Source organism: Anthonomus grandis, chromosome 2, assembly GCF_022605725.1.
Source record: "Anthonomus grandis grandis chromosome 2, icAntGran1.3, whole genome shotgun sequence".
NCBI lineage: Eukaryota > Metazoa > Arthropoda > Insecta > Coleoptera > Curculionidae > Anthonomus > Anthonomus grandis.
In genome coordinates this window covers 48364243-48385667 of record NC_065547.1, presented here as the reverse complement: position 1 = coordinate 48385667, position 21425 = coordinate 48364243, and the positions used below count along the sequence as shown (strand labels likewise).

Below are 21425 nucleotides of genomic sequence, written 5' to 3'. Positions count from 1 at the left end.
AAAGTTTTTTTATCCTCGTTTAAAAGCACAAAATATATTGGCAGGGAAAAGAGAAGGGCAAGGCAACAGAAACACTAAAGAATTGTGTTAATAAAAGTTTAATTAAGAGCAGAGAACAAACTTCTATTATTAGTTACTAAAGTCGTAAAAGTAAAGTGAACATAACCAAAGTCAAACTTAAAAACTAGGTTATAAACACCCATAGACGCATAACCGACAGAGGCGTAACGTCGAACGTATCTATCCGTTACTTGGCGGAATAATATTTTAAATACTTTCAACACAATATAAAATTTTCCTTAGGACACAAGAAGTTACGCTTTTCGGTAGAAGAACCAGAGGTTTCCGGCCTTATCAAATCAACCGATAAGACAGTGTTTAACCTCACGAAAGCATTAAATATATTTTTTGCTCGTCAGAAAGCAGGTATACTTACCAATTGTTCTTCTATTACCCACAGACAGATTTACATCTCTATATTATTTAGGTATTTTACAAACACAGGATACCAACATCGCCATTTGGAAGGATAAGTACTTTTATTTCTTCGATGGTAAACCACGCACGAAAGATTTATATTATTCCCCCAATGGTACAGCTATTATGGCCAATTTTTACGATATTCCCGCCATTGTTACAGTGATGTTGCAGCGGTCTGGAATGCAAAATTGGCCTTTTGTCATCTATCCAATAAAAGTGTATAAGGTAATTTATAAAGAGGTTAAGATTATATGATTCATATATGCTTACCCGATTTTTCTTCTCTTTCTTTTCTTTCCGAAGATATTAGATAAAGATGAAGAAGATAATGAAGAAAAGCAATTGGGCCTAGATGCCAGAAGCAACTACAATATTTTAAACGAAAACAAAGCAATTCTTTTAGGATCATACGATTTGGGTGACAAGTGCTTCGGATTTACTAGAAACAAGCAGAGCTTACCTATGGCCGTGGTCTGTCTGGTAAGGCAGTCGGTTCATACTTACACTTATAATTTAGTAAGTTTCCTTTAGGTTTATTCAAGAATAACTCCTCCTAGTGCCTGGCATAAGACAACAGTAGACAAAATTATGATCATCGGCAATCAGCTATACGTAGAATGTATGGAGTGTGAGGCAATTCATGAAATGAAATTAAACGCATTGCCGGCTTTTTTCACTGTAGGTCCTTATATAGGTAAGCATATAAGAATTCAATCATCAAGCAATTTAATTAATAATATCTTTAGTTGAAATTTATGTTTATGCCAATCGCATGGTGGATATGCTCTACGAGAAGTGCAACTGTCAGTTAAAATGCTCTTTAGAAGAGTTTTTTAAAACGAACACAAACGCCATTGTGCAGATTAATTCTTCGTATTTAGCCATATGGAAACAAAGAAATATGTTCTTCTGTTTTGAGCCGTATCCCAGGGGTTTAGAAGGTATATTTGAATTATTGACGAAAGTTTATTACGTACCATCGGCACAACATACTTTATAGGCTATAAAAACAGAGATGGATACGCGTGTGTCTCGATGCACTCCAATCTGGACTCCCTGGTTGACGTAGTAACACACAATTTCGACGACAAGGACACAGTGTTCAACATACATGCATTAAAGATTTGCAAGATTCACAGAGATCCTGTAAGAAACTGTTTGAGAATCATTTTTTAATTAATAAGATAATGTTGTTTTCAATCAAATAGGTTCAATCTCAACGTTTCCCAAAACATATCCCGTTGGACGAGTTTCCGCCTGAAGATTTTAAAAATTACAAAATGAAAAAGAGTAGGAAACCGGCTACTGAAAAACCCGTGACGGTTGACTATTCCGCTTTGGCTATGCGCAGTTTGCTCATGGGGGAAACTCCCGATCCTTCCATTTATGAAATAGGTAAGAATATCTTAATTTCTTATTGGAATAGTTGTAAAGTTATCTGTTGTAAAAGGTTCTCATGTGGAAAGTTTGGCTCTGGAACAAATTCCTCCATTATTACACGCTGACAGGTGTCCTCCTAAAGCGAATATTCCATTGCCTAAACCATCAACGATACGGCATGTGATAGCTGATCTGGATTCTCCCAGTTTGTCAGACACACAAGTAAGTTAAGAAAAATTATAATATCTTTAGTAATTTCATATTTTTATCAACAACAAACACATGGAAGTTAATACACATTTTAATATTAAATGTTGACCACCAGTTAAAGAGATGTATGTTATAGAATGATAAGCCATGGAGATTCATGATTGCATAAATTGTATATAAAAAAAATCCGATATCCAAAATTGTCGATAATTTGATCTGAAGACGGCTCTGCTTTTAATGTCAAAAAGTGATACTGACGTTTGACTTATTTATTATCTACTACTAAACGTCACTAAATTAAGAGCTATTGACATGAAACATTTAAAAACCATACAGGGTGTAAATAATCTTCTTCTTCTTCTTTCAGCAACCCTTCACAGTCCACTCCTGGACATAGGTCTCCCCTATATTCTTCCATGTTTCTTTGATCTGTGCCATCTGTTGCTTACTTTATTTTTGACATCATCGAGCCAGCGTAACTGTGGTCTGCCAACGCTTCGTTTATGTATGCGAGGTCTCCATTGAACAATGTGTCTTGACCATCTCAAGTCGTCCTGTCGGGCGACGTATCCTACCCAGCTCCATTTCAGGTGGGCTATGCGTGTTATGACGTCTTCAACTTTAGTTCTTTGTCTGATACTCTCATTTGTGATATTATGGTCTCTCAGGCTTATTCCTAGCATCATCCGCTCTATGGCTCTTTGGGTGGTCCTAAGCTTGTTAGCTGATTTAACAGTGAGTGTCATGGTTTCCATTCCGTAAGTCATCACGGGCAGTAAGCAGGCATTGAAGAGCTTTCTTTTTAAATTAATTGGAATAGTTTCATTTCTCAAGACGTGGCTGCCCATGTCAAATGAACACGTCTGTTTATTTCGGCAGTTTGATTTTCTTTGCCCAATTTGATGCAATGTCCCAAATATAAATATTCTACGACGTTGTCAATAATTCGGTCTTTTATATGTACTTGAATATTGTCAGGTGACATGACTTTTGTTTTAATTAAATTCATGGTTAAACCTATTCTTTTCGATTCTCTTTAAAGTTCTGCCAATATCTCCTGTAATTCTATTATATTCTGGCTAAAGAGTACTATATCATCCGCAAAGCGTAAATGGCTCAGATGTTTGCCGTCCATTTTGATGCCTCTCTCGTTCCAGTCCAGATAGTTTTAAAAACGTCTTCCAGTGCCAGTGTAAACAGCTTTGGGGAGATGGTGTCCCCATGTCTTACTCCTCTTTTTATTTGAACTTTGTTTGTTTCTATCTCTTTTCCGAGATTTTAACGGTGATTGTCGCATTTTCGTATATGTGTTTGACAAGCTGCTTGTATCGAGAGTCGATTCTTGCATTGTCAAAAGCTTTGTTATAGTCAACAAATGCGAGGTGTAGTGGTTCATTGTACTCGTTGCATTTCTATCATAGTGCGAACGGATTGTATGTGTTCTATTGTGCTATGACTTTTTCGGAAGCCAGCTTGTTCCGGGGGCTGATAGGCATCTAGTTTAGCTGTAAGCCTATTTATTACTATCTTTGTCAGAAGTTTGTACGGGTGAAGGAGTAAGCTAATAGGTCGATAGTTGTCGATTCTCGGCCTTTTGCCATGCTTGAAAGCATGGCAAAAGGCCGAAATTTTTTCTTGAAGAATTGTCATTGCTTCTACAGTAGTTCTTCCCCCAAGTTTTATCATTTCAGCTGTAATTCCATCTTCCCTTGGTGCTTTACCGTTTTTCATTTGAGACAGTGCTAGTTCTACTTCTTCTCTGGTGATGTCAGGAAGATCTTCGGAGCCTACCTTGAGAATCGTTTTATCAACTTCGATTGCTTGTTCTGGGTTGTCTCCTGTGTACAGTGTGCTGTAGAAATTTTCCACGATATCCATTAAATCTTTACTGTCCTCTTTGATTTGCGTCCCTTAGTTGATGTATTTGGAGGCGTCCATCATTGTTACGTGTTTTAAGTACTTTCATGTTTTTGTTGTTTTCGATGGTCGTTGTTATCATTTCTGTGTTGTATAGCCTTAAATCTTTTCTTGTTTTCCTTTTTATCAATCTGTTAATTTCGTTGTATTCATGAGTCCCTTTCTCCAAGTTTCTTCTCTTCGCCATGAGTTCTCTAGTTTCCTTTTTTATTTTTGAATTATTTTTCTTGGTAGTGGCACATATCTTTTTGGCTGTCGTTCTAATGTCAGTACTTATTCTGTTTTCTAGGTCGTTTATATTCAAGCTGTTCAGTGCTTCTTTATTAGACAATTTCTTGTTGAGTTCAGCTTGGAATTTTTGGCGGTTTTTGATGTGGGAAATGGTTGTATTTTGATTAGCTTATTTCGTTCACTCTTCACGTTTATTTCTATTTTAGCTCTTACCAACCTGTGATCGCTACCAGTATCAAAGCGATTTAGGGCCGAAACGTCTTTTATAGTAAGCTTTTTATTGGTTAGTACGTAGTCGATCTCGTTTTTCGTATTTGAGTTCGGGCTCCTCCATGTCCAACGTCTCTTTTCTGATTTTTTTAAGAAGGAGTTCATACAGGACATACTTTCTTTTTGGAGATAATTGATCAGTGGTTCATTGGTACAACCCAGTCCGAATTTACCCACATATTGATTTCCGTTTCCCGCTGGTACTCCTAGTTTAGCATTGAAATCGCCAATAATGTATTTGTAGTGTGCTGTTTCTATTGTCAGCACTTGTGAAATGTCATCGTAGAATCTCTCTATCTCATCATCGGGTGCAGAACTTGTAGGGGCATATACTTGTATTATTTGGACGCTATATCTTTTCGATATCTTCAATACTATGTAAATGACTCTACTCGATATGGATTTCATCTTAGTAACTAGCCGCTTTATACTCTTATGAATCATTATCGCTATTCCGCCAATGTGTGCATTTTCCTCGCTGTTGTTTCGATACAAAAGGTGGCCTGATTTCAGTGTGATGCATTTTTCGTCCGGTAATCTGGTTTCGCATAGGCCCAAGATGTTCCATTTGATATGGGATAGTTCCACCTCTAATTCTTCCACATGTTCGGTTGATCTCATTGTTCGAATTTTATAGGTGGCTAGGTGAAGTTTAAATTTGTTCTGTATTAAGAGTCGAGGGGATGAATTTTTGCCTCCCCCAGAATCCTTGAGGCTGACCTTGTTACTGGTGTGGGATTTGTCATGCGAAGATCTACCCACCTGGGGTACTATTTCGTTTGTTTTAAAATCTATCATGGTTTACGGGGGTTTTTAGCCATAAACTTTCACGTTGGCTAAACGGGTCGGAAGATGTGAATATCAGCCGCTCCTGACATGGAGAACAGATGCTGTTTACAGCCGTCCACTCTGGCTGAGTCAGACACTGCGTGGGAACTTTCTTAGCTTCACCTTCAGCACTTCGAGACCTTACGGGCATGGGAGTCCTACCGGTAGCTATGCTACCGGCGGCATTGCTCCCTGACTGTAGGTTACTGAGCCCTCTCACCGACGACAAGGTGACAGTTCCCCCAGGGAGGATGTAATATAATATTATGTAAATAATAATGTGTAAATAATAGATCCGAAAAACTTTAGGGGTTGATTCTTGGGTAGATTTTAAGAAAAAAACTGTATATGAACGTATGTCCTAAAAGGCGTAACTTTTGAGATACCGTGTGGTAAAAATTGAAGAAAAATTTATGTTTTTTGTATAATACCTGTAAAAACTTTGTAGATATCTTAATAAAATTTGGTATGCATTTTCTATGCATCAAGAGGCATTTTCTGAGGCTCACTAATTTTTTTTATTCGTACCAGTGACGTTCGTGTAAGGTTTAAACTAAATATTTTTGATGAAAAATATGGCACGACACTTTTTTTAAAAATGTTTTTTTGTTTTTGTCATTCTCATTTATTTCTGAGCAAATTTGATCTCTTGACTTTCTTTTGTCCGAGGTTGCGTATTCGATTAAAAAAATTAAATCCATCTATCTAAATGTATTACATGTTTATTATTAATGTTTAGATTAAACTAAATGAAAGAAAAGGAAATTAAATAATTTAAAAAAAAGTTGAAAATGACCACCCTCTGCCATTATGCAATACGTCGCCGTATTTGTGGACGAATCTGATAAAAAATTCCGGGAGAATTTTGAATTACGGCACATGAATTAATGATTCGATTTCTCAAGTAGTCAGTATCCAGTACCGGACACTGATACAGATAAGAAAAAATTGTGAGCCTCAGAAAATGCCTTTTTGATGCATAGAAAATGCGTATTGTTTGACCATCGGATCTGTGTCCACGAAAGGAATGAGGGCGAAATTATGAAGCGTTGTCACGTCTTACTGCAAAAATGAAATAGTATTGAATAAAAAGTAAATATAATGATAAAATTAAGCTATTTAATCATAAAAAAGATAATAAATAATGTAATGCAGTTTTAACCATATTTGTTAGTTCTATTTGCTATTTAAAACTAATGTTTTGCATATTATAAAATCCAATATTGACTAACATTTATCCAAAATTCCTAATAAAACTTACAAAGCCGGCAACGTCGTGCTTTCGCGGAAGCATCTCGCTGTTTGGGGACAGGTGATTGGTTGATGACATCGCGGCCATTAATTTATTATTTTTATGCAGCTCTCTGTCTTTCTCTATCTTATTGCATCGCATCGTACCAGGTTCTGTGTAATTTTCGGAATAATATCGATTTCTTGCGGATTCAGTGGCGGCGGCGTATGTTAATACTTTTGAGCTATTAAACTGTTTTTATTGTTGTATTTTTAGGTACCTACTTAATTTATGACCTATGACTTTTGAGTAGTGTAGCATAGTTTAGTTTATTTGCTATTATTGTTGTTGCAGTTTTGTTGTTGTTTTGTGTTATTTGTTTCTTTGTTGTTAAAGTTCATAATTTTCAATAGTTTTTGTGTTATTTACGTTAAAATGAATAACTTTATTCATAGAAAGACAATTCATAGCCAGGCAAGGGAAGTGATTGCGAATGTTTATAGGTAAGTAAAATGATAATAAGAGAATTATAAAGCCTAAGCACAGTAAGCACACCATGAAAAAAAACATTAAAATAAAATCATAATTTATGCGACACAAAATTGCAAAAATTATGTACCTAATGTTGTAATAAATAAAAATCATATTCAATGAATTAAAACCAAGCTCGATTGCTTTACAAACAAAAAAGATTTAAAGTTAATGTTGGTTATTTTGAATATAAAATGTCTATAAATATAAGTAATATGAATCGGAACGACGACTAAAAAAAATTGAATATCAGGATTATATACTTCTTGTACAAATTTTTAGGGTTTGCGATGAAGAAGCTACTAATAACTTCGTTAATCTACCAGTAAAGCGCAAACTTGAGAGAGTATCTCAATATACTGGTGTAAGCATTTCAATGGTGAAAAAAATTCACAAAGAAGATGAAGAAAGAATGCGGACGGACCCCAACAAAATGCTTTCTAGTCCCGGCAAAAAAAGACCGCGAATGACGAAGGTGGAACAAGACGACAACTTTCATTTTCAAATAGTTAGACACCTAATAAATCGATTTTATATGGAGTTTAAAGTTGTGCCTACTACCAGAAAGCTGTTGCAAAAATTGCGAGAAAAAGAAAATTTTCCTTATAGCCGAGAAACTCTTAGACAGTTATTAAAGGAAAATGGCTTTTATTGGCGAAAGTGTCAGAATAAAAGAAAAATTTTAATGGAGCGACCCAATATTTTATCTTTAAGGTAACATGATTTCTTAGATACTTTAAGGTTTTACCAATAACATCTTTAAGGTATAAATACCTAAGAGAAATAAAATAACACCGAGCCGAAGGTCGCAATATTGTCTATTTAGATGAAACTTGGATAGACAATGACCTAACGTTTAAAAAATGCTGGCAGAGTGAGACTGTTACTGGAGTGGTTAGCAATATATCTTTAACAGGTACAAATTGATTATACTTATTTAAATAATAATTTAAATTATACATATTATGTAGGCATTAGATTATATACAGGGTATTTGGTTCACCGAAGTATAACATAAAACAGGTGATTCTATAGGTCATTTCTGACAAATTAATCCCTCTAGGGGTCGAAAATTAACGGTCTCCGAGATTACAGCTTTTTAAGTTTTTTTTTCTATCCTTTCTATGCATCTTAAGAAGAAAAAAAATCCTATTGAATTACATAGTAATAATTATATAGTAATTACTTGTACTAGTAATATTGGAAAAATAAAAATTTGACTTATCTTGATTAATGATTTCTTTAATTTTGAAAGATTAACAATTTTATTTTAATTTAAAATGTCTGTCAGCTTTCTAGTTTAAAAAATATATTACTCTAGAATCAACTGTTTCTAGATATATATTATATAGATAGGTCGTTGTACCAAACACCCTGTAGGTATTTGTTATTTTAGGTCGGCTTATCGTGGTACATGCCGGTTCGGAAAATGGCTTTGTTAATAATGCCTGTCTTATATTTAAGGCAGGACTTACGACAGAAGATTATCATGGCCAAATGAATAAAGCCAATTTTACTCGATGGCTTGAAGAAAAACTTCTTCCTAACATCCCTGCCAACTCAGTCATTGTGTTTGACAATGCTCCATACCACTCGGCCCAAGAAGATAAAACACCTACTCGATCAGCGTTAAAAATGCAAATGGTGGATTGGTTATCAAGAAAGGGTAGCTATATATAATACATACATATTATGTACATACATACTATACGTAAAATATATTTTTAGGCATAGAACATGATCCTAAATTGAGGAAAGATGACCTCTATAACCTAATATTGCTTCACAGGCCTCCAATAAATCAAAAAAAAAAAATAACTGCCGAATAATTAAATCACACGGGCATATTCCACTCCGAACCCCTCCATATATGTGTGAACTCAATCCCATAGAATTAGCTTGGGCAAAGCTCAAATATATAATAAGGAGTCGGAACACAACTGGAGATTTTTCCATAAGGGCCTTAAAGGAGGTGTGTGAGGAAGCCATGTCTTTAATTACGATTAAAGACTGGCAAAAATTTTCAAGACATGTTCAAGATATTGAAAATAAGTTTTGGAAAGCTGATGAAATTGTGGAGGAAATTGAACCAATAATTATTAGATTACCCCATGATGACAGTGATACTGATACTGATGACGATGATGAAGATAATGACAATAGTGATACTGATAACGATGCAGGCTGAGATATCAAGACGTAAAAGAATAATCTACCTACGTTTTTCTATCCCTCTTATAAACGTTTTATGCAAAGTAATAAAATGATGATGAAAAGGATATAACAAGTACTAGCCAACAAGCAGAGACACGTGTCGGCGATTAGTATCTTTTATTTTTCTCTGCTTTGTTTTGCGAATATCTCCAATATTTTTTTTGTTTAGATTTTTTCGCGCTACCTAATATAGCTTAAATTAAAGGTACTAATGAAGAATGAAATAATTTAAAATTTTGTACTGTAACTTACGGCCTATAGATTTATACATTTGTAAATATCATGTAAGACCAAACAATTAGATATTGCATTTACCGCACACCTATATATTTAAGATTATTTGTTTCTTGTTATATTTTTATCAATATTGTCTTTAGTAACAACTTACAATGATTATGATATTCTAACGTTATGTAATGCACTTTATAAGTTTTTGTTTATGTACTTTTATGCTAAATTTGGTTTTTTTTTATGTAAAACTTCTGGATATTTCATTAGATCGAGTTATGCTGGTAGTAATAACGAATTCCATATCTAAAGGTAAACAAAAAGAAGTTAAATTACTGTACTAAACCGTTTATTAGGTGGTATTGGCTTAGTAGTAGTAGTAGTAGTAGTAGTAGTACTAGTTATAATTTTGGTATGATTTTGTGTGTATAATATAAGGGCCTTGGTGAATCTAACTAACATTTTCCACCGTGGCGTGGTGGGGAAAATATCATAGATTTTACATTAAAATATCATAATTCAACACTCTAAAAAGAGACCTATGAATATTGTATAATGAAAATGAATATTGACCTTCAATTTCAACTCTAGCTAGGTTGCCTCGCCGTCGGACCCCAGTACCTTCTGGACATGTCCGGCTCACTAACCCAAACATTCTTCAGTTTTAAATGTGGCATGCTGAACGGTTAATAAATAGGTTTCAACAGTAAACAGAAATTTAATGATCTTATTATAAAAAAATTCAATGTTTAAACAGCATAATTCGGATTATCTGACGTGCTCTTTCCCTCGCGATATCCAAGCATCGAGTACGGCACTCTTACTAAACTAAGTAGGTGTATTACAAATTTTGTGTTTTCTTTACTTTTCTTTTATCTCAACTAATCTTCTTCCCTAACTTCCCTAATCTTGTCTGTCAGGCGTAATCGAGGTGGGTTACGAAAATATACGAACCATATGTACCTACAATGTACATATATCATATCTAAAGCATTTTTTTATTACATATTTACAAATAAAATATTTTAAAAGACCTTAATATCTTACCTACAAATACCTATTTTAAAATTAAAACCAAACCATATTTTTTAATATTTAATACATTCAAATCTGTGTAATCGGTTTATAAAATTTCGCACGTCACTGGCCATTTCATGAATGAAATGAGGCGGGTCTAGTCTACAACGACGTTCCCCGCACCGACACCGCTTAGCTACAGATTGGTTGGGCAGACTTTATCAAAAATTAATAAAATATCTACAGGCGTTTGTAAAAAAACTTATATTTTTCTTCAATGTTTACCACCCGGTATCTCAAAAGTTAGTACTTTTAGGATATACGTTTATATAAATTTTTTTTCTTAAAATTTACCAAAGAATCAGCCCCTGAATTTTTTCGCATCTATTTATTTAGACCGTGCATATTAAAAAAATTTCACGTTGTACGCTCCTGAACGTTTTAAATACGCCCACCGCTGTAGCAACTGACATACGTAAGCGAATCAGAATGAGCTGGGGGCGGATCCATCATAGTCGTGCATAAATTTTAATTATTTAAAAAGTATTTTTTTTTTAATTTAATATTAATGAAGATCTCTATTTTCCATGAAATTAATTTTTTTGTACAGGGTGTCCCAAATTCGAGGGTGATCATTGTGATTTCGGAAATCGTAATAGTTGAAAAAAATCGAAAATTTTCAATATCGTTTTAATTGTCGTTATCGTTATGGGAAGTACTAGAAGAAGTAATCGGACATGCAAGTGCGATACCTCATTTTAAAGGCAATTAAAAATACTTTTTAAAATGAGAAAATCCAAAATGGCGCCCATAAGAAAAAATAAAGTTGATGATGATCAAAAAAAAACGAAACGTCGGATTATTTTTTTTTGCGTTTTGTTGTAGGACACAAAAAGTGGCAATAAAAAACTGTTTTTAGTTTTTCGATATCTCTTTAAATAAAGCCGGTAGAAGGTAAAAACGATTTTGACAAATTTTGTTTTTTTTTTTTTATATCACCGGAAGTATCCGAAATTTTAAAATTTTTTAAACGTCATTTTTTTAAGCTCCAAATTGCGCAACTTTGCCTTCATTTACTCGACCCCTCTTACGGTTTCCGAGATCCCAATGGCCACCCTCGAATTTGGGACACCCTGTACATTACACATGAATTAGAGACGCTATGCAGGCTTGTTTATTATATAGCTGTATTTAAAAGAATATTCTTTTTTTTTAAGGCGATTTAAATAATAGACTTATTAGAGGGCCATAAATTTATATTTATTCAACATTTCGACTCCTATCAGATTATTCTCAAGACTGGTCTCCAAAAATCAATGTAGAAAAACACAGACGAGTTCTCAGGATGACCTCATGAGATCTATTATGAAAATTTAATAAAAGTAGGATGGTAGATAATTATTTTAACAAATTCTTTGCATATTAAACATCTTTGGATACCTGCTAAAGCACTTACGTTATTTTTGTCATTAATACCACTCTTATATAGATTGCTCCACCGAGACCAACTCAACCCAAAGATGAAGAAGAAGTTCCATTCATAGATATGGACTCGTTTGAACTGACCCAAGAAGAAATCGAGTTAGAACAAGTTTTTGGAGAATTTGGTGATATGGAAGATGGTGGGTAAACGCTTACTTAGTTTTAATCACTTTTTTAAGTAGCATTAATTGTTTAGCTGAAGAAATGATGGATGAAGAAGGTATGGAAGGCGAAGAAACTATGGCAGATGTGGAAAAAGAAATGTTAGGCCAAACAGGAGAGGGAGAAGATTTCTATTATAGTGCGGACGAATATGCTCAAGTGCGCACAGAGTCCCTGATGCCTCAAAAGGCTTCTGAGGAAATCAACACAGAATTAACATATTTTCCTATTAGAAGGGAGGTTTTGTATCCTACGTATATTAGGTATAGTTTAAAATTTCATAATATATGAAGTTTATAATGATTTTTAAAAGGGGAAGGCAAGATATGAAGAAGAGGCTGCAAAATGTGAAGAAGCCTTATGAATGGGACGATGTGTATGTCCCAATAGTGCCAGATGTCAGCAAGTCAGAAGAGTTGAAAAAGGAAACCAACTTTGTTGATTTACCAGATGACACCCAGGTAAAATGGTCAAAAACACCTTAATTTTGATATATACTATTTTTTTTACTCAAGATAATACGTGGTAATAAGAACATAAGCGCTTTTGGAGAAGATGTAGAGTTCATGGCCCCATTCATATGCGTCATGGCAGACGTGGTAGCAAAGAAATACTCCATTCTCTCCTGGACCTCGGAGATTGTGGACTACGTTCTGAAATGTGGCGTGGAACTTTATAACGCCTCCAAAGTGAGATACGACCAAGTGTCCAAACTCGAAATACCAAAAATATCTTTGGGAAAAACGAAGTACTCTTGCCTAGTGGAGTATATTTTTGACTCATACACCAGACAAAACATTCTGGAACTTGCTATCGATAAAATCTTGTTTGTGAGATCCGATATGGGGGTGCTGGTCACCCCGATGTACGCATGCGCCATCATTTACAAGAACTACTTGTATTATATGTATGATGGGTTTGGTAATAATGAGGTTGGACTGAGCGAGGGGTTGTCGGAAGAAGGTACCGCTTGCTTCTCCAGATTTAAGGTGATGACTCCAGATTAATTCTCATTGTGTTATTAATATGCTGTTATTATTAGGATGTACACTCTTTGGTTATGAGAATTATGTACAATAAAAAGAAACGGGAAAGCAACGAAGATATTGTTTACACAAGATTCGTCTTGAGTGCTGTCAGAGTTAAGAGACTGCACCCTTCAGGTTTATTATAGTAGAAACCTCTTTTACCCGTCATACTATCAATTTTGCAATTACAGAGGAAAGAGTCTTAAAAGATAAAAAAGGACCATCGACAACAGAAAGAGAGGAGGAAGAAGAACTAATGGCAGCAGAGCTTGGAGAAGATGGAGGAGCAATAGATGCGCCTCCTTCAAAGTCTCCAGGATCCTATCCACAATCTGATGCCGATGATGCTGAGAAGAAGCCACAAAATAAAGTTGGGTAAGTACTATGCGTTAATCTTAATTCCATTTTCGATTTTTAATTGATACGTGATTTAAGTTATCAATATAAGAAACCGAACTACGTAATTGAAGGCACACGAGCTCTAGTGGCTGAAAGTGCAGAAGATGAAGGAGACGAACAGAAAAGAGCTGGAGTTGTAGAGCTTCAAGAAGATCATTTTGCTTGTCTATGTGCTTGCCTTATGCTACTTTCTTGTCCCATTGAAAAGTGGGATACAAAGAAAGTTGATGAGGTTTGCTCCCATATAACTTATCAATATTCCTCCTTAAGGGGTATTTCGCTTTTAGGTACTGGATCACGGGAATCATGTTTATTCCCATGCAGATGACTTAGAAGTATCGGAAAAGCGAACAATCAAAAATATCCTAATAAGAAAGAACTTCTTTGACATAATCGTGAGAAAAGTTAAAATTGAAAACTGGCGGGATAATAAGAATCTTAATCGAGGTAACGGCTAACTATAGCAAGTAAAACTGAATACGTTTGGTACAAAATATTCAATTTTAGGGATAGACACGTTGATGCGTAAAAAAATGTCGTATTTCATAGTGCAGTTTGCCGATAGCTGCTATGTTGTTCATAAATCAGCAGCTGACGATACGTTTCACATCTTTTATCCTAAAGGAATTCCTAAAGGAAAATCTAAAAGTGAAACTACTGAGGAAGAGGATGATGGAGAAGAGTCAGGAGGTGACCTAGCCGGGTGGCTCAGATGTAGAGATCTGAAAGTTAGATTTTACTCAATATAGCATGTCCTATGATATATATTTTTTAAATTTTTAGTGTGTCAAAAGAAGGTTAAAGAAAGCAGTAAATAAAGGGGCTGAGAGTTACGATTTTTACACCTTTGAAGTAACGTCAATCAGAAAAGCCCCTAAGGATATGCTGATTAACTATAGACTTAATCAGTATGACCTGGAAAAGCCAAGGAAAGCTGAGCAATTGGGTAATTATGAAATGTTCCATAAAAAATCCTTTTTCTGTTTTATTGCTCTCCATATTTTGTGCTTTTCCTGCACTCATAGTAAGTTTTAATGTCTGAGTATTACATCATTGGAAATTTGAAAGTCGGCAGTTTTAGTGGAAGTGTTGATAAGCAAATTGTGCATTTGTGCTCTTTAATATTCACAAAAGAAGCTTGATGGCCAGTTAAAGTGTGTATCGTGCTAAAATTCTTTCCATTGTTGACCGGATTGCCCAGATAAATATGGTATGCAGGTGTTTCTGCTAGGCTCCTGGGCCTGTTTTCGGACTGTATTATTGTTGTTGTTCAGTTGAGTTGTAATTGTACAATTTCTAGTACAATTATAGAGTAACAGTGTTGCCGTTCCAGACAATCACAACTGAGAATAGCCTGAAAAATTAGGTCCCTTAATGTCCCTATTTACAGTGGGCTCAACTGCAAACAAAAATAAGGGAATATCAATTTAAAAATTAGTTTGGCTTGTTGGTGTTGCCGCGCCTAGCAATTTTTTTTTTTTTTTACTACTGAACTTTACGAAAAATAAAAAGCTGATTAAAAATGGAGTGTGATGTGTGTAAAACTAAAATTAAACCACTTTTCCAATGTGACACATGCAGAAAAGGAATATGTAAGAATTTTAGGAATTTGTCAGCATCGGAAGTGAAGGTCCTAGAACTAAAAAGTGAGAGAATTTTAAGATTTGATTGCACTGAATGTCAAAGATTTAAACCTCACAAACTTCTTCAAGGAACAATAGAGGATAAAAATAAAATAATAGAAAGCAAAGAAGAAATAATTGCCCTACTACAACAAAAAATAGAAAGTCTTGAATCCAGTAAAAGTGAAGCTCATGTATTAAATTCCTTACAATACAGTGATATCCTTAAAAAGCCATTAAATCATCAAAAACAAACAAATATTCCTAGCCTTATTATTAGGCCAAAAAAACACCAGAACATTGAAAAAATAAAGCAAGACTTGAGAAAGAAGATAAATCCTGCCGAATTAAAGATTAGTGTAAATAGTATAAAAAGTACAAAAAACGGCTATATTCTAGTTAAATGCCAGGGAAAAAATGATATAGATATACTTAAAAAGGAAGCAGAAGAAAAATTGAATGGCTACAACATAGAGGTGACAAAACTAAGAAATCCCCGCTTCAAGATAATTGACTATAAAATAAATGATAAAGACGATTTAAATAGTGAATTTGTAGAGGCCAGAATCCGGGAACAAAATCATTTTATTGAAGCAATGGACCACCTAGAAATAACTTTCTTTAAACTCAATAAAAAAAAAGATTCTTATACTATCTACGGAAATTGTTCAGCCAAATTATTTCATAAGTTAATTGCAGTAAAGAAACTATATATAGGATGGCAGCGTTACCCAGTATTTGAAGATATAAGTGTACCCAGATGTTTTAAATGCCAAGGATTTTTTCACAAAAATACGGAATGTCCGAATGAGGTCTTTTGTGAGTATTGTTCGAAGAAACACGCAGTTAAGGAGTGCCCAAAAAACCAAAAAAAATGCATCAATTGTATTCATGCAAACGAAAAGTTTAATTTGGAGCACAATATAAATCATGCCGCAAACGACAAAACTTGTCCGTCTTTTGAACATCAAATCACGCTTTTGAAAAACAAAATTGACTATGATGGAAGTTATGGCAAATAATAGGCAAGAGGTAGAAGTGCTACAAGAACTGGACGTTTTAGATAATGCGGATCAACAAAGTACGGACTGTGATTATGTAAGCAAAAAAATTAACATAGGTTCCAAACTCTTAAATATCATTCATTTTAACATAAGAAGTTTAAAAAAAAACTTTGATCAAATGATAGTTTTTCTACAAACATATAATTTAATATCCTGCGACATTATTGTTTTGGGTGAAACATGGCAATTGGTTGGTAATGAATTTAATATAGAGGGCTTTAAAATGTATTATAATGGGGGAGACTGTAACCAGAATGATGGGGTGGTTGTTTATATAAAAAATAATTTAAACATAAACAAAGTAGAAAATATAAAACTAATTAGGTCGGGAATTACTTTGATTAGGATAACTTTAGCTATAACTGATATACAATATGGCATAACGTGTATATGTAGACCTCCCTCGACGGTAGTATCGTCTTTTCTCGATGACCTGGAAAATTATTTATTACGTGAATGTAATCAGCAAACAGAAATACTTCTGGGAGATATAAACATAAATACTCTATCTGAAAATTCAGCTGATACAAATAACTACCTAGCTCTCTTGATGTCTTACGGATTCTACTCCCTTATAACTGGTCCTACACGGGTCACATTAACATCAAGGACCTGTATTGACCACATTTTCCTTAAAAAAATTTTTTTGGAAAACAAAAATAAACATCTTTCTTTTATTTTGGAAACTGACGTAACCGATCACTATCCTGTGTTGCTTAATTTTGCTAGAGACGAGGTTCGGGCAGGTAATGTTTCCAATAATATAAAAATTAAAACTATAAAAATATTAAACAATGAGAAGGCAAAAGATTTACTTATAAAACAAAATTGGGAAAACACTATCTTAAATATTAATGATGTCGAAATTGCAACCAAAATTTTTTATAATGTTGTCGAACATATTATACAAAGCTGTGAAGAGACAAAAATATTAAAACAAAAAATAATTAAAAAAATAAAACCTTGGATAACTGCTGCTATTATATGTTCAATAAAAAATAGGGACAAAATGAAAAGAAAATTGAATAAAAATTATAGTTTGGAAAAAGAACAACAATATAAAACATACAGAAACTCATTGGGTAAAATAATAAATAAATGTAAAAATGACTATTACAAAACAAAAATTGAGGAATCTAAGAATAATATGAGCAAAATGTATAAGGTTATAAATGAGGTTACAAATCAAATTACTATTAAAGGAAATGACATAATAAAAATAAAAAATAATAACAAAGAATTTTCAAATAACAAAGACATGGCAAACTTTTGTAATCAGTATTTTATAAACGTAGGAGTAAATATGCAAAACCAAATAAAAAAACCAAAAAAACAATTCAAAATTAATCATAACAGTGTATCTTCAATGTTTCTAAAACCAACTAATAGGAATGAAATAATTAAACATATTTTTTAGTTAAAAAACAATTCAGCGCCTGGGATAGATACTATTAGCTCAAAATTTATAAAAAAATTTCATATTTACCTTATTGAACCATTGGTTCACATTATCAACCTAATATTTAAAACAGGAACAGTACCTACTCAATTTAAAGTATCAATAATCACTCCAATATATAAATCAGGTGATAAATGTGAAATAGGTAACTATCGTCCTATAAGTGTGATCAATAATTTTTCCAAGCTCTTCGAGAAATGTTTGAAAGATAGACTTATTGACTATTTACAAAAAAATAACATATTAACATAAAATCAGTTTGGTTTCATCGGGGGGCTCAGCGCATCCGATGCTGTCTGCGAATTAACAAAGCGAGTGAATCAGGCTTTTGATGGTGATAGAAAGTGTTTGGCAGTGTTTCTGGACCTAGCAAGGGCCTTTGACACTGTACCGCATGAGCTTTTGCTAGATACTTTAAGATCTTATGGTATTAGAGGTCCAGTGTCAATGGTCTTTGAAAGTTACTTGGGGGACAGAAAACAGTCTTTAAAAATAAATAATGAGATTAGTGAACTATCTTATATAAAAATTGGAATTCCACAAGGAACAGTTATTGGACCTATACTCTTTATAACTTATATTAACGCTCTTACCAATCTTAAAATTCATGATGGGTCACTGATATCATATGCAGATGACACGGTTGCGGTGTTTCACGGAATTTCTTGGAGAGACACAAAAAAAACTGCAGAACTTGGTCTAGCAATAGTCAAGAACTGGCTGGATTCTTTTAAATTAAGTCTCAATAGTCAAAAAACAAACTATATTGCATTTTCTATAACAGCTGCTAATCGCCCCAGCTTTCAACAAATTAAACTTGAATTAATTGATATCAAGGAAGTTTCATTTACTAAATATCTGGGTATCATTGTGGATAAACATTTAAAATGGGACCAACACATTCTAAAATTAACACAAAACATCCGTAAACTTATTTATCGATTTCATATTTTGAGAAATATCTTAAATGAAAAACTACTAATTTTAATTTATAAATCCTTGGTTGAGTCCTTGTTAAGGTATGGGGTGATTGTCTGGGGAGGTCTATACAAGAATTGTTTAAAACAACTTAATGTAGTACAAAAAAATTTATTTTAAAAGTTATATACAAAAAACAAAAAAGATTTCCTACACAACAATTATATTCTGAAGAAATTTTTAATATACGCTCAATTTACATATTGTCAACATGCATTTATACACATAAATCAGAAAAAATCAAGAATTATGTTAGTCATTCCTACACAACCCGAAATAATATAAACAGACACCTAAAAATACCAAACATAAAAAAAACTATAGGGCAACGATTTTTAGGATACTTGTCCCCGAAATTTTATAACATCTTACCAAACAGCTTAAAAAATATAAATAATATTAAAAACTTTAGTAAGGTCTGTAGAAAATTTATTTATTCAAATATAGATAAATTTAATTTTTTTAAATAGTTTTGGGAAGGGAAATTTTATTGGAGAATTTTTGTTTAGTTGTAGATTATGGTTAGTTATATTTTATATTATTACTAAAATTTTGTGATTTCTCAGCATACACAAACAGATGTTACAACATCTAGGTGTATGTTAAAAACAATGACTGTTAACTATTATTATTGAATATAATTAAGTTAAAAATTGTTATAATATAACCAAAATGATTAATAAATTTGAATTTGAATTTGAATTTGAATTTGAATTTAAATTTGAATTACTTCTAAATTTTTACTAGGCAAACCGTTCTACGAAGACGCAGAATGGCTTAAAGCAGATCCGCTTCCATGGTCCAGGATTGTTACCAAAAATCCAGATGAAAAAGAGCGAGGCACCTTGGACAACCTATGGCACAATTGGGATACCGAATACAGAAATGATTTGTATTCCATGATGGGCAATATTCATCAGGACTCTGACAGGTGAGACAATGTATAATTTAATTAGTAAAACGCAGGAGTCTAATAAATCGTTTTTTATTTTACAGGTTTCCAGATGAAACCAGAGGCAAACAAACTTTATGTAACCTGGTTGTGTGTATCGGTATGCTGGAGATTTATGATTTAAGCGAATGGAGTGCAGCCGTGATTGATTCGATCTTAGTAAATGGCAATCAGTACTTTGAAAATTGCATCAAGGATATTAAGGATGAAGATTATGAGTTATCCATGGATGACTTGAAGGTTGTGCTCTATTCTATTGAAATCATTTTTAAAATTAATTCTACTTTTAGGATGACTGTGAAATTTTCCCGTTTACATTTAAAGTGACATGCACTCCCATTGTCGAGGGAACAATGTTCTTAGTAAGAAACACCCAGTTTAACTTATACAAAGCTCTCAGGTGAATTTTATCGAGGGTATTTTTAATTGAATTAAAATAACTTCGTTTGTAGGTTCTTTTTTGATCATTTCAATAGACGCTCTGGAATAATAACTTGCACAAAGTCGGACACTAAAAAAAACGTGGCCTTTGGAAAGGCTGAGAAACATGAGTATTATATGTTTGAGGTGGATGCTGTTGGTAGTCCAATGTTTTTACAAGTAAGTTTTATAAGATTAAAGGGTTGGTTTTTAAAGTAATGGTTCTAGAAAAATTAATTTAGAAGGTGCTTAGACCATTGAAAGGCTAGAATTAGTAAACAATAACTTTGTGTGAGTTCAACATATGCACAGGGGCAAGGGAGTGTTTTGTTTACAAACATATTCATCGATTCTCTGTTTTCAAATTTACACACATTTTCAAAACAGAAAATTTTCAGCTAAATATTAAGAGTTATAATAATGTTAATTTAACTTATTGATGTTAGATTTTGGATTAAAAATAAAAAGTATAAATATATAAATGTTATTCTAAGCGCAAAAATAACTATTTCAAAGTAAAAAAAAAATTATTAACAATCTTATTCCTAAAACCGCTTCTAAAAAATTTGAAATGGCAACACCGCAGACAATAGCTGATGTCATGTTGTGAAGTGTCATCTTGACAAACAGCTTTGTGTTTACATTCGACATTTGAGAAGTTCTGTGTTTTTTCTTTAGTTTTTGGTTAAAAAAGGAAAAAGGTTGAATCCTTAATTAGCCTTAAAATTGATTCACCCTGTACATAATGACCTGATTATAATATTTTGATCAGTTTCAATTTTTTCATATATTTTGTATTGTTGATCGATGGAAAATGACCTGCATTAATTTTTTTATTTATTTTCAGGGTATGGAAAAAGCGTACATTTTACGAATGACGAGCCTAAATCGCTTACTACACGTTTTAACTTTAACGCTAAGGGGTGGCGATTTTTATATTTTCGAAATCGGTATTACGGATGTCAAACCTATCAGCTAAACAGCACTTTTATGTAAAATAATGTCTTGTAATAAATTTTTTTTTGTCATAATTACTTTTATTTTTTAATTTTATATTCATTTATATATAGCATATATTATTTGCCTTTAATTAAGTAATCTCTGTAATGTAATTATCATTATGTTAACAGTAAAATTATAGCCGACTTAACAGTGGATCTAGCTTCTGTTAAGGTGGAAGCATTGGTGGTTCCTGATCATGTTCAAAATGTAGCTATTATTGTAGGGCAACCATTTATAAATAACGAAAACGTCACGGTAGTTATTCGTAATAATCAGATTAGGTTATTCAATAACAATAATAAAGACATAAGGTCGACTTT

General features: G+C 33.3%; 1 protein-coding gene across 2 annotated transcripts in view; it reads left to right on the top strand.

Moving 5' to 3' along the window:
- LOC126747459 (uncharacterized) overlaps window positions 1–21167 on the top strand; it is a 48333-nt gene extending 27166 nt beyond the window's left edge. For both annotated transcript variants that reach the window (XM_050456128.1, XM_050456124.1), the window contains exons 9-31: window positions 304–426; window positions 488–705; window positions 784–960; window positions 1012–1174; window positions 1227–1421; window positions 1481–1626; window positions 1689–1875; window positions 1931–2082; window positions 12027–12159; window positions 12216–12444; window positions 12495–12642; window positions 12697–13170; window positions 13224–13344; window positions 13401–13584; window positions 13645–13840; window positions 13896–14055; window positions 14116–14336; window positions 14392–14554; window positions 19479–19662; window positions 19728–19923; window positions 19974–20083; window positions 20136–20283; window positions 20951–21167. In XM_050456128.1, coding sequence (XP_050312085.1) covers window positions 304–426; window positions 488–705; window positions 784–960; window positions 1012–1174; window positions 1227–1421; window positions 1481–1626; window positions 1689–1875; window positions 1931–2082; window positions 12027–12159; window positions 12216–12444; window positions 12495–12642; window positions 12697–13170; window positions 13224–13344; window positions 13401–13584; window positions 13645–13840; window positions 13896–14055; window positions 14116–14336; window positions 14392–14554; window positions 19479–19662; window positions 19728–19923; window positions 19974–20083; window positions 20136–20283; window positions 20951–21082 — 4160 coding nt within the window. In that variant the 3' untranslated portion in view covers window positions 21083–21167. The remainder of the gene's footprint in view (window positions 1–303; window positions 427–487; window positions 706–783; window positions 961–1011; window positions 1175–1226; window positions 1422–1480; window positions 1627–1688; window positions 1876–1930; window positions 2083–12026; window positions 12160–12215; window positions 12445–12494; window positions 12643–12696; window positions 13171–13223; window positions 13345–13400; window positions 13585–13644; window positions 13841–13895; window positions 14056–14115; window positions 14337–14391; window positions 14555–19478; window positions 19663–19727; window positions 19924–19973; window positions 20084–20135; window positions 20284–20950) is intronic.
- The last annotated feature ends 258 nt before the right edge of the window (window positions 21168–21425 follow it).